Here is a 13994-nt window from a genome sequence, read left to right on the forward strand (position 1 = left end):
CTTATAATGCTTGTGAATTATGGCAATATCAAGGGAATCCGCACAGTATGCACTTATTTCAATAAGAGACTGATCAAATGCACATCTAAGCATTATTGAGGAGATTCAAACAAACAATACCAAATTAAAAAAAACAGTTTTTTCTACCATTTTAGTGATACTCAAATGGGTAAATAGATTTTTTATTTCTTAAACTTTATTTACTCTCATTTGGTTATGATAAAAATGAATTCTAATAATCATAAATCGTTGAAGATTTTATATGAAATTATCTAAAACAATTTATGAATAAATTCACTTGGTATCAAGACTCGGTAACTAAGTGTATAAAGTAATGGCGTTTGAAACGAACTGTATTGAGTTCAAGTTCCAGTATGAACATTAACTCTGAGATTCAAGTACATTCACATGAAAAGTCTCAAATAGGACGGAAAGCGTATCATGGATTCCACTACTAGCCATATCCATATTTCCTTATAATTTATGAAGTTTCCTAATAAAAAAGGATTTCAGTGGATAAAATCATAATTATTTCTAGGGTAGTGTTGAACAATCCATCAAAGACTAGACTTTAATACTATTGTTTTATTGAAGTTATAGTTTCAAAATAAATTTAAATACCATCATAGATACTTAATTTAACCTGACTTAATCAGACATGATTTTTCTGGTTAGCGCTTTTTTAGATAGTTTTCTACGGGATGGGGTAGCTAACCCCATGCTCAACCCTCCTCCTTTACCCGGGTTTGGGATCGGCAGTAGCTCCCGGAGGGACTCCAAGCGGAGTGGGTTGGAGAATGTTGGTCGGTGGCATATGCTCCGTTGGGAGTAACAGGCGTAAGTAAGTAAATAATCAGACACAAGAAAAAGACAAAAATAAATTAATAAACATTATATAGAAACCAATAAAAGTATGTGTATCTTCATTCTTGAAAAAAGAAATATATATAGGGAAACTAAATGTCATCATTTTCAGTGCATTGATAGCATTCTTTCGATTTCACTATATAACTTAACAAAATAATTTGATTTTATGCTAATTAATAGACAATATTAAAACTTTCCTATGGGAATAAACTTACTATTGGTTCTGTAGTGTCGGTTATTATGTTAAGCCCATATACCTTACTCTAGCTTTCAGACAGCCCATTCTATTCATCCTACTTGAGTCACATTCTAACCTTGTTATTTATTCGCTTATCAATCTTCACTGTTTTTATATGAGCGCGTAGGTGTGTGTACATTTCTCATCCCATTACTTATCACATGTCTGTAACTTACTTTTGTGTAACTATAAATATTGATTAAGGCTTGGTTAAAGGGGAGTTGGCTTACCAGCCACCTCCACTCTGCGTCGTTTCTCTCCTCTCTATTCCATTCGCTCCATATACAAAATATATGTTTTCAAAAGTCCATTCTCGTTATTCGACTTATTAAATTCCGTTATTGACTAACGCGATATAAGTCGATGATTATATGCAAGGATAGGCGATAACAAGCTTTCATACGATCTAATTGGAGTCAGAACTCGGGCCATTAAAGTGGAGAGCCCTTTCGACAACATCGTTCTATCTAAATGACGACAAAATTAAGGGCCGCACTAAAGTTCAAATGAATTATAAGTTTTTTTAACATTTCTTTTAAGAAAAGGAAAATAAATTAATACTACCAGAATCTTGGATAGAAATTAGTAAGATAATTTATAAAATATCCTCTTAATCGTTAACTTATAAGATAAAACTAATTATAATACATAGTCCAAAGAATACTACTGACTATCAGTCAGTCACTAACAACATAGAACTTCGTACGTACCTACATCAGTTCGAGTTGCCATACCGTATTAACGCAGAGATTATTATTATTATCATCAGCTTTATTCAATATTATATTTTTGGTGCAATATAGAATTCTCAGCGCAAAGTATTTCAACACGTTTCCGTTTCTTTCTTCTTGGTCGATCCTGGTGATAAATATCGAGTGGTCGCCATTTAGATGTTAGCAGTTCACTAAATGAACATCTGAATAATGTGCATTCTTTTCGTTGTATATTACCAGCAACCACATTGTCTCTTATTGAGTTTTTTTTGTAACTTTGACAACGAAAGGTTGTACACTTTTCAGAAACGCAGCAGAATAGGTTATGCTATTAATAAACATAATGATATATTAAAACAAAGAAAAATAGATAACTTGTTGAAATATCTAGATGGCAGGAACAGGTAGCCCAGATGCTCAAGCAGGCCGCAGTTGTTGATTCAAATCCTACCTTTAAATATCGAGCATCAAATGAACTATACAACATTGTCAAATCATAACACCTAGTTGCTATATTATTAGGTAGTACACAACATGAAATCCAATCATACATTTATCCAACTAGAGTATTGCTCAAATTAGTAACCATATCATAAATACCAGTAGTAAAATTTGATTAAAGATATGGATTCTATAGTATTCCACTGAAAATTAATTGAGCTAAAATTAATCATTCTGGAAAACTGCTTTTGTTTTATATTTCAAAATGTTATATCTAAACTAAAAGAAACTAGAAACTTCAATATGATTATTTAAAAATAATTAAGAATTAGATGTGAAACTTGATATATGAAAGAACATTTGAACTGTTCTCATTTCCATTAATTAAATAATTGTTTCATTCTAGTCCGAGATTCTTCATATGTACATGTTAAAAACCCTATCAAGAAATGAACCTTAAACCTTCAGATTTCGATACAATAACATTACATCTAATAGTATTTTGACTGATATCAGTTTATGAAAAATTCCTTTCTATAAATTAAATACACCTTTACAAAGCCTCTAATTCATACAAAAGATTATCTGAATAAATTGAAACAAACACAAATCATGATCTAAAAAAAAAGTGAATAAAGTATAGAATTCCTATTGAAACATGTAAGAAGAAAAGGGTCTTATGAAAAGAAATATTAATTCCCTATTTTTTGTCTTATAATTATCATCAGCTCTCTATTTACATCATACACCATTTATGATTGATAACAAAATGAATAGCAACTAAATGAGATGGGTTAAGTCAGAATTACTAAAAATGGTGAATTATTTCTAAAATTATAATAAATGATCAAAGTAGTATATCAAAGACCAAAATAAATAAATCGGTTATTTTATTTTCAAAGTATTATTTCATACGCATAGTTTGCAACATGGATTGATCTAAGATAATCGGTTCATGATCTCAATAAAAAAAAAACAACTTAACAATCTCCATAACCACTATACTGATAATTACCATGTGCTCACTAGTGACTAGGTTCATGAGAAAATTCTCGGAGTTTTGTTGAGGGGCCGTGATCAGTAGAGCTAATTCGTGTCGGGTAGAAACAAGTGTCTACCTCAGTACAATGGGAGATAGTCGCATAATTAGACATTAACGCCATTGACTGTCGTCTCAGTGGTCCAGTAGGTTAAGCGTTTGCGCGCGAGACTGAAGGCCCTGGGTTCGAATCTCGCGAGCGGGATCATGGATGCGCACTGCTGAGGAGTCCCACCATAGGACGAAACGGCCGTCCAGTGCTTCCAGGTTTTCAATGGTAGTCTAACATCAATTGGTTCATGGTCTCAACCAAAATAAAAACTTAACAATCGCCACAACCCCTAAACTGATAATAAAATGAAAAGTTGAGCGAAGGAGGATTTCTGTTAATTAACTTTTTTATCAAGGCTCGACACTAATATATCAGAATTAGGTTTTCTGGATATTACAGTAAGTTCTAATAGTTGAACTCATGAGTCGATTATAGCTAGACCACCATTTAAAACCTGGAAACACTGGACAGCCGTTTCTTCCTAATATGGGACTCGAACCCAGAACCTTCGATCCCGTGGGCAAACGCCTAACCTCTAGACCACTGATTCGGCACCCAACGGTGTAAATGTCTAACCTCAACCATTCTACGATATTGTATCTTTATTGAGTAACTGCCTCTACTACAGACACGGTTGGGATCGTGGCTGCCCACTACTGATGAGTCCCACACTGGGACGAAACGATCGTCCAGTGCTTTCAGGTTTTCCATGGTAGTCTAGCTTACATTAACTCATGAACCCAATTATTAAAAAACTAGACTATATGTTTTATATGTGAGTAGAAAATCCGTACAAATTAGATGATAGTAAGTTGGTTTAAGAAAATAATCATCAGTTAGTTTAAAACGTTTGTAAAATTAAATTTTAAATTAGGAATAAAGTGAATTTTCGTAATCCCGTTAATTATTACAAATAGTTACATAATTAAAGTTGAATGTGAATCCAACTGTAAATATAAATGTTTCTTGTTATTTGTCAAAACTGATAATAAGTAATTAATGGGACGGGTGTGGTGAAATTTATATATGATGAAAAAACAGGTTACGTAAGACTAGAATTAGAAATTTAAATGGTAATGGAACCGAAGAAAAGGGAAAGAAAGGTCTTGAAACATCTAATTGTATCTAAACAGAAGGCGGTCTGTGGTTCGTCACAAGGGGTAACAGGCGTAAGTAAGCAAGTAAGTAAACAGGAGATCAGGGTAGATTCAGAGATTGTATAAACTTTTTCTCTATACAAGGTTAAGTTTTCTATATATATTAATATGGCTTCTGTTATATATGAGAGTCAGACTCTTAAAACCAAAGAGTAAATTCGGAGAGGTTAAACACTGAAGTTTTATCTATGTGGTGACTGGTACTGACTAGATGCGCCAAGATAGAACTCATTACTTTCTTTTATCTTTTGGTCAACCATGAACAATGATGTCAACAAATATGACGATCTTATTTAGAACACAAATGAAAACTGAAAACAGTATTTTTGGTTCTGGTACATCATTTATCCAGACGTTGAGTATTCGTGCATGCTCGAAGGTCCTAGGTTCAAACTCAAACAATATCCTGAATGTCGAAGGGTCTCATAATATAACGAAACAGCTGCCAAGTAATTGCTGATTTTCGGCAGTGGTCTAACAAACCTCAGTCTATGATTTAAATTATGGAAATTCAATTCCTGTATCATTTGATGATTGAGAAGAGATTTCTAACAAAGCACGGCTTCGATTAGCATACTTTTAGTAACAATAAGTGAATCAATATATATGATTTACTTTGTACGTGTATTGATTAACTCTAATTAATATTATCAAGTGATAAAAAGATCTCAGGTTTTCATGTCAGAACCAGGCAATAAAAGGTTACTCAATAGAATATTTAAAAAAATTAACTGAACCACTGTGAACCACTAATTTACTTATTTCATTGATCAAAGCTAATTATATGTAAACCAGGATGTATGTATAAGTAGTATTTTAAAAAATATTTGAATTTCAAGACAGACATTAATAAAGACAGTTCACTTCTTAAAGGTAGTTTACATCATTGAATTAATCAGGCTAGACAAATTTACAATAAGGATACATTGATGTCAACTTCATAGTCCACAGGTAATGCAGTTAATTTTGGGGATGTGATGATCCTACGTTCGATTCCCGGTACGATTTTAACTGTTCAAAACTCAAGTGTTTTAAACTAGGACAAACAGCTCTCTCATATTCTTTGGTTTCTTAAGGTCTAAGGCTTAACTAAAGAAGGTCTATGAAGTGAATTATTTTCTTTTCGAAAAATGAATGTTTTTTTTCACTTACATCAATGACAATTCTATCTAATGGTATTTACTATTTTGAGATTTCAACTGTTAATACTTAAATAATGTTATTTGACTATAAACAGCCCAGAACCATTCTACAGGTTATCTTCTTTTTTAATAGCACTGAGATGAAAATATTTAAAAACTATTTACTGTTAAATATAATCAAACTACAATCCTTTTATTCTCTCTCAAAATTTACTTCACTCGATTATATTCCTTGAATAACGTCTTCAAACTTTAATCTTTCCGATTACTGCTTATACTTTCACTATCTGTATCACTATGGGGTTTGAATCAACAATTGTATATCTGTACTAATGTGGTATAGCAACTCGAACTGATGTACAACGTTCTAAGTTGTTACTGACTGACTGACAGTTCTTTCCACTGCTTATAGTATGACTAATTAACAGGGATTTATCATTTGTAGGAATAAGCAAGTAATTAGTAGAATTCGGACAGAATAAAAAATGCAAGCAAGTAGATGGGAGTTGTAAAATTTGTATCGTAGTGAGTGAGAACACAGATAGGGACAACCAAATGTATTTGGATACGAAATTATAGAGTTATTTAATAAAATATAAATACAATACGTTCAATACTTCATTTGCAAAATGTCCATCAATTGTTATTCCTTTATTTCCATACCAATCACTATCTACTCCCGTTCTTTTCTAAACGATCTTATCAACCTTCTGTTGCCAGGCAGTCCACTTTCAATTGGTGTTACAAACTACTTATATATCTGTCGACATAAGTATCACAAACCACAATATCTTGTTTAGTCAATCGACTACTATGAATGAATCAAATCAATCATACATTATCCTCATTAAAATGTAGAAAACTTTGGTTTTTTAATGTAATGATCAAAAAGTCTACTACTCAATTATGAAATATGATATTTTCAATAACTTATCATATAACAATTAATCTATGTATCATTTACATACAATAGGAAATACTTAGTATTTATTTTTATAAAAGATGTTTATTAACTTACGTAACACGTTTATCTTCATTCATTTCTACAAGACGTGCTCTAGCTAATACTTGTTGTATACATTCCTTTTCATCATCAGTTAATTCCATTTGTACAGTTTTAAGTAAAGCTATTTCAGTGGTTGATGTATCTGTAGTTAACTTTGAATTTGTTTTATCTTGACTAGAATCATTTGTTCCAACGATTTCATGTAAAGAAATTTGTGATTGACTTTTACATGAATTCGATAATAAAGTAATTCCTGTATCAGATAAAGTTAAATCACGTTGTAATGATTGACTACGTTTATGACTAACATCATCTCTGTGATTGTCCTCTTCTTGTCCAGAGGTTTGACTAGTTTCATTTCCCATTTTAATTCATTTTTTTTATATCCCCATAAAAATAACCATTAAAATAATGATAATCATCCATATAGTTGATCATGTTTACTTTGTACAATTACATAGAAATTATTAAAAAATAATCAATATATTTGAGCATCATCTAGAACAACCAACTGGTAATGAATATAAAATAAGAAGAACACTTTGTTATTTTCATGTGTGAAAACAAAAAGCACATTCAAGATCTAGTCTACTACCACTACTAATAATAATAATTATTATTCTACTACTACGACATAGGTTGCATGCTTCTTTATTTCACAAAAATTGATAGGTTAAATGATTAGTATTGATAGACTAAACATATTATCCAATCATATGAATGACCTTGGAATTTTCCCATTTTACTGGATATATATTGAGTCTTATTGACTGAATTGCTTATTATCGATTGATCTGGTCAAATTATGTATAATGAAAATAAATGTAAACATATAGTTAGTTAGTCAGTTAGTTGGTTATTAGGGGAAAATTATTAGATTGTTTAAAGTTATCCTAATATAATAATAATTATTATTATTAACAAAATAACGTAGAGGATTTGATTTGTGAAGAAGAATCCAAAATTAATTTGCAAAACATGGTTGCCATTTGAAATCTCTGGTTTTATATGGTTTATAGTTTGTTTTTCATACTCACTAGGTAGAATGAAAGATAAGCATTGTGTGTGTGTGTGTGTGAATTTGTTTATTTGTTTGTTTGTTGGAAATTTATTCATATCATAAAATATTGAATGAAATATTAGAAACAATATAAGGAAAGTAATGTTGAACATTGAATGAAATTATTCATTACAGGTATTCTAATGTCTGTTGCTACGTATAGAGGAGGAGGAGAAGAGGCCAACTATCAGCATTCTACATTCAAATCTGTCCTCAACAATCATTTCAAGTTATTTACACTTGCTATTCATCCGTCGAATATCTGCAGCAAATTCTCCATTCAGTGTCTTCTTCCGCCTGCCACTTTTACGTCCAACTTCACAATTACAATTTAACACTTGCTTCGTGATGTAGTTTCATCATTTCCTCAATGTATATCCTATCCAATTACAATGTCGTTTCCTAATTTTCTTCTCACATGAAAGCTGGTTTCTTCTCTATCAAAGTAGGTCGTTGTTGTTGTTGTTGATGGAATCCGGTTGACGGATATTGAGTATCATGTGTAGACAATTGTTTATAAATACTTGTAGTATTTTGATGATGGTTTTGGTAGTTGTTGAAGTTCCATCTCCGTACAGTACGAATATCTTGACGTTCGTAATGAAGAATGTGAATTTGATGTTGGCTTGGAGACAGCCGTTTTGAGTTTCATATGTTGTTCAATTGTAGGAATGCTATCCTTGCTTTGTCAATCCTCGCCTTTATGTTTGTATCAGATCCACCATTTTCATCGACGAAACTACCCAAATATATGGATGTTTCCACCTCTTCCAGAGTTTCATCAATAAGTGTGATTGAGTTGTCGTTCTCTGTATTTCATTCGAGGATCGTGTTTTTCCCTTTGTGTTTCTTGAGGTCTACTGACGCAGGAACATCTGCTACGCTGTTTATTTTTCAGCTATTAGTTCAATGATTTAAGTATTGATTATTAGATGCTGGTATTAACCTACTTGATTGCATAGATTGTAAGCATCTTTGTTAAAAAAAATACATACCTTACGGAAAAACTAATCATATTTAAATTGCGACTATTGGATATTTGGGTGAAATTGAAGACGATATGACAGATAGATTGTATCTTATTAAGAAGCTATATTGGACATACGCATAATTAATTACTAGGACGCCTAAATTAATAATACGAGAAGACTAAAACATAGGGACCATATTTTGCTATCTTTCTAAAGCAACTTAAAGTTGTTGATATTTACAATCAAAGGACTAAATGGATAAGTATTCATCTACATAGCTACAAAGCAATCTTTATTCTATTCATAACCAATAGTCCTAACTTCTGACCAGTGCCACTTATCCTATTCATTAATCCTAATTAAAACTGCTAACCATAAATCTGAATGTTTTCTTAGATTTTGCGATGTAAATTATTCATTTGTATTACCTGTATTAGAATTGACTAAAAAATTAACTTTTCTTTCTCGTAGTCATTTTAATTATTCCTGATTATTGTCAGCGTTCTATACTTTCACCATATTTTGCAAATTTATACAAGTAATAACAAATAAATAAAAATATCTTCATATGTTGCTTACTTACTTACTTACACCTGTTACTCCCAATAGAGCATAGGCCGCCGACCAGCATTCTCCAGCCCAATCTGTCCTGGGCCTTCCTTTCTAGTTCTATCCAACTGTTCTTTATTCTTTCCATGTCTGTCTCCATTTCGCAGCGTAATTTGCTCTTTCGACTCCCTCTTCTCCCTTAGCCTTCAGGATTCCATGTGAGGGTTTCCCTTGTATGTATTTATGTCCTATCCCCTCCCAGCGCTTTCTCCCGATCTCTTCCTCTGCTGGGATCTGGTTTGTTCTCTCTCACAGTAGTTTGTTGCTGATATTGTCTGACCAACGGATGCGAAGTATTTTGCATAGACAACCGTTAATAAACACTTGTATTTTCTGGATGATGGCTTTCATAGTTCTCCAGGTTTCCGTCCCATACAGTAAAACTGTCTTCACATTTGTATTGAATATCCTGACCTTGGTGTTGGTTGACAGTTGTTTTGAGTTCCAGATGTTCTTCAGTTGTAAATATGCTGCTCTTGCTTTGCCGATTCGCGCCTTCATATCTGCACCAGATCCATCCTGTTCATCAATGATGCTGCCCAAATATGTAAAGGTTTTCACATCTTCCAAATCTTCTCCGTCAATTGTGATTGGATTGGTGCATTCTGTGTTGTATCAGAGAATCTTGCTTTTCCCTTTGTGTATATTGAGACCTACTGCTGCTGAGGTTGCTGCCACACTGGTCGTTTTCTCCTGCATTTGTTGTTGCTATTGCGATAAGAGGGCCAGATCATCTGCGAAGTCCAGATCGTCCAACTGCATCCTAGATGTCCATTGTATCCCGTGCTTCCCTTCAGATGTTGACGTTTTCATGATCCAGTCGATCACCAGGAGAAAGAGAAAGGGTGAGAGTAAGCAACCTTGTCTAACACCGGTCTTCACTTCGAACGACTTTGTCAACTGTCCTCCATGCACAATTTTGCAGTGTAATCCATCATATGAACTCTGTATGATATTGACTATCTTCTGAGGCACGCCGTTGTGTCGAAGAAGTTTCCATAGTGTTTTTCTGTCTACGCTGTCAAATGCCTTTTCGTAGTCAATGAAGTTGATGTAGAGTGATGAATTCCATTCAATTGATTGTTCCACAATGATCTGTAGAGTTGCGATTTGGTCTGTACACGACCTATCCTTACGGAATCCTGCCTGTTGGTCTCAATGTTGGGCGTCTACGCAGTCCTTCATCTTGTTTAACAATACCCTGTTGAAGACTTTTCCCGGTATTGAGAGAAGAGTGATGCCTATGTAGTTATCACACTTGCTGAGATCGCCTTTCTTCGGTATTTTGATCAGAAGTCCTTCTTTCCAGTCTGTTGGTACTTGTTCTTCATCCCATATATTGCTGAAGAGAATGTGGAGTATCTGTGCAGTTACTGCTACGTTCGCTTCCAGTGCCTCAACTGGAATTTTATCTGGTCCTGCTGCTTTGCCATTCTTTGATTTGTCTAATGGCCATTTGTTAATAACAATCAAATATTATTAAGTGAAGTTCATATTGTTTCTAGTTAAATGTAACTATTTGTTTTTATTCAATTTTGACACGAGTTCTTTTTTTCTTAAACTCACTTCTTTCTTCTAAGCAATTAAAACATTTATTGAAATTGAAATATATAACATCTTCATACAATGAGAATGTATCACTAAAGTACATGGACATAAACTTGGTAATTTTGCTGTAGATAAGGAAGATTAATAATATCACTAAAACCAGTCCTTCATGATCACAAGATAAAAGAGAAATAACGAAATAAACAGGATGTTTAACTTTGAAAATCGCTTCGGAAGAAAGAATTCACAAAGTGTTGTCTTTTTTGCAGAACTAACAGTAGAAAAATAAATATGAGCGAACGATGAAACTGAACGTCTTTGAATGCATTTCAATAGATTTATCTCTTTTTCTTTTTATCTAAAACGGTAGACAAAGAAGAGAATGTACCAACAGGTTCGATGTTCCAACTTGAAATTGCTAGTATTTGGCATAGTGAGAAGTTATAAACCTTTTATAATACTGAGTGATTACACACAATTAGGATTCAGAGTTATCTGGTTCAAATAAATATAAAACAGGGAGGTTTGATACAATATTTGCATAGTAGAAAAATATGGATAAATCAAGCCGCCCTAATCATATTACATTTAAAACCTAGATATGTTAGTATAGGATTCTGGAAATCATTGAATGTTATCGAGATCACAAATCGACTTAAGTTAAACAACCGTTGAAAACCTTAAAGCATTAATTCATCTTGGTACTGGGATCCTAAATAAAGTGTGCATCCACCATTACACAACCGTATATCGAATCTATGAACTTCGCTTCTTTCAACGAACGCCTAATCTTTAAATCACTGAGTCAGGATCCAATAGTGCATATGTCCAACTTTAATTAACTCGAAATATTACGTCTTCAACTTCCGTTATCTCTGAAAGGTATTTCACCTCATCCGACACAGTAGAGCACCATTGGTCGTGGCTTCTTACTAGAACTCCTAAGATTTCCGCTCTACGCTATTCCTTAACATCAAATAACAACAATCAATACGAGGTTTACAAAGAGTATTGAATATGAAAGGACCGAGAATAATATGATATTTTACCAACTAAACCGAATCAAGGATATGTTTATACTCGACAAATCATTTGCAGCAGTGGGTTGGTATCGAACTGTCTTCATTCTAAACTTGGCCAGAGTTTCATGCCGGAAATCCAGAATTTCTTCTTAATATTAGCTATTGGTGTTATTAGCACATAGGATTTTCAGAGACTATTCCTTCGATAGACGACTAGTAAAAATCATGAGACTATGGTATAATCATTGATTCCTACTGCTGAAAGGTTTTAAACTCCAAATAAGTGCACCATAGTTCTCAATTATTACCTGGATAAATTTGATCCAACAAACATACTAAAAATAATTGATCCTCAATAAACTTTTAAACGAATAGTTTAAAGTTGATATTTGTTATAAACCCAAAGATTTTTGATGTCCAAATATCTATTAATGAAACATCATATTTATCACCAAAAGTGATTGTTGAAAATTACACATTAAATTTCCATCTTAATGAAGAACTGTACAGTTTTCTTTTTAAGTTTACCATACAGTGGTCTTTTCTTAAGTTCAGGTTTACCATATGGGCTTTCATTACCGCTTTATAAAATTGCGTCGGTCCTCTTTCTGCTTATCGGTCAGCAACTTCCCCTCTTCTTTAAGATGTTGTTTGAGTTCCTTTTCTTTTAGCTTTTTCTTCAATTTAAGCTCTTTTTCCCTCATAAAAATAGCTTCTTCCTTTAAACGCTCGTTTTCAGAAAAATAATAAAATTTATACAATTATATTAACATGTGTTCATTGGTGTATGTGTGTAAATTACTCTGAGTGAATTAAATCCACTGAATCATAAGTCAAACAAATTTTTTTTACACTTTTCAAAATCACTTTCATCAACATACTATGGTGGATCCCAGCAAAAGAGCTTATTCAAGATATATCAATACGCAAGGTTATTAATAATAAACCAAAAGAGTTAACAGTAAAACCCTTAGTGTCTGTCTATGAGTAAAACCACAAGTTAACAAATTACAGTTAGAATATAAGTGGTATATTAAACAACAAGATAATAACAGTTATTATGACATGAATGTTACTTGTAAGCCGCTCTCTGAGATAACAAACACAAATGATTTCACTTGATTAACGAAGATTCCTCTGCACGTGGTGGCACCGACGGCGTAATGAGAAAGATTGAATCCAATAGTATTATTTAATAATAATCCGTGCCAAAATCCAACGTAGTGTAGGAAGTCCTAAAAGGGCGTTATAACACTATTATAGTCTTCAGTCAAAGACCGTGGCCAATGAAGCAGAAGAACAGATGGCGGAGATAGCGTTTTATCTTTTTTTTAACCAATGCGGTAGAATATTCGTATATATGTATCCAAACAATTATCATCGTTTTTTAACAAGTGATACCGAAAAACAAAAGATATTGAATAAAAATACGGTTACATATAAAGTGTGACAAATTAGAGAAGAAGTGGGGTTTTTATTTTGTCGTTACAAAAATCACTAAATATACATCACCATAATATAAAGTGATCAATATCATACAAATAGTTAAACATTGATATTAAACTTGATTGGTTTTACTATTCAGCTGGAACTTCACAAGAATTTACTTCAACAAAATTATAATAGACCCCGAAATTCACTCAATAAACTAAATTATCAAACAATAACAACATCAATGTTATTTATAAAATGAAAGAATATCAATTTTAAAAAATAGCACAATTCATGGAAGATCACTGACGTTGATCAGTGATAGCTGATTTTTTCATCCCATCCATTTAAATCCGAAAATATCATATGTGAAATCAAAAGAAATTAAAATCATCAATATAGTGATTATGAAGATTGTTAAATTTTTTTGGTTGAGATCATGAACCGATTGATGTAAGATCACCATTGAAAACCTGGAGGCACTGGATGGCAGTTTCGTCCTATGGTGGGGCTCCTCAGCAGTGCGCATCCACGATTCCTGTCTATTGACTGATTAAAATCAATAGATTTGAACTAATAAACATAATGAAGATAAAATAGATGATTTTTAGAATTCTGTCTTACCATACTTTGTCGCATTGATCTATTCTATAGACGACAAAAAGTTTGGCATCCCATTTTAAAATTATTTTTTATTA

The 13994-nt window shown here is 32.7% G+C and overlaps 1 protein-coding gene across 1 annotated transcript in view; it reads right to left on the reverse strand.

Annotated features, from left to right (window-relative positions):
- The window catches only part of MS3_00007333 (uncharacterized protein), a gene marked incomplete at both ends in the record, with an annotated part of 141075 nt that extends 133777 nt beyond the window's left edge, over positions 1-7298 (reverse strand). The window contains one exon of the mRNA XM_051215594.1: positions 6668-7298. Coding sequence (XP_051066124.1) covers positions 6668-7020 — 353 coding nt within the window. The remainder of the gene's footprint in view (positions 1-6667) is intronic.
- Positions 7299-13994: the final 6696 nt, after the last annotated feature.

This window comes from Schistosoma haematobium, chromosome 4 (genome assembly GCF_000699445.3).
Source record: "Schistosoma haematobium chromosome 4, whole genome shotgun sequence".
Taxonomy (NCBI): Eukaryota; Metazoa; Platyhelminthes; class Trematoda; order Strigeidida; family Schistosomatidae; genus Schistosoma; species Schistosoma haematobium.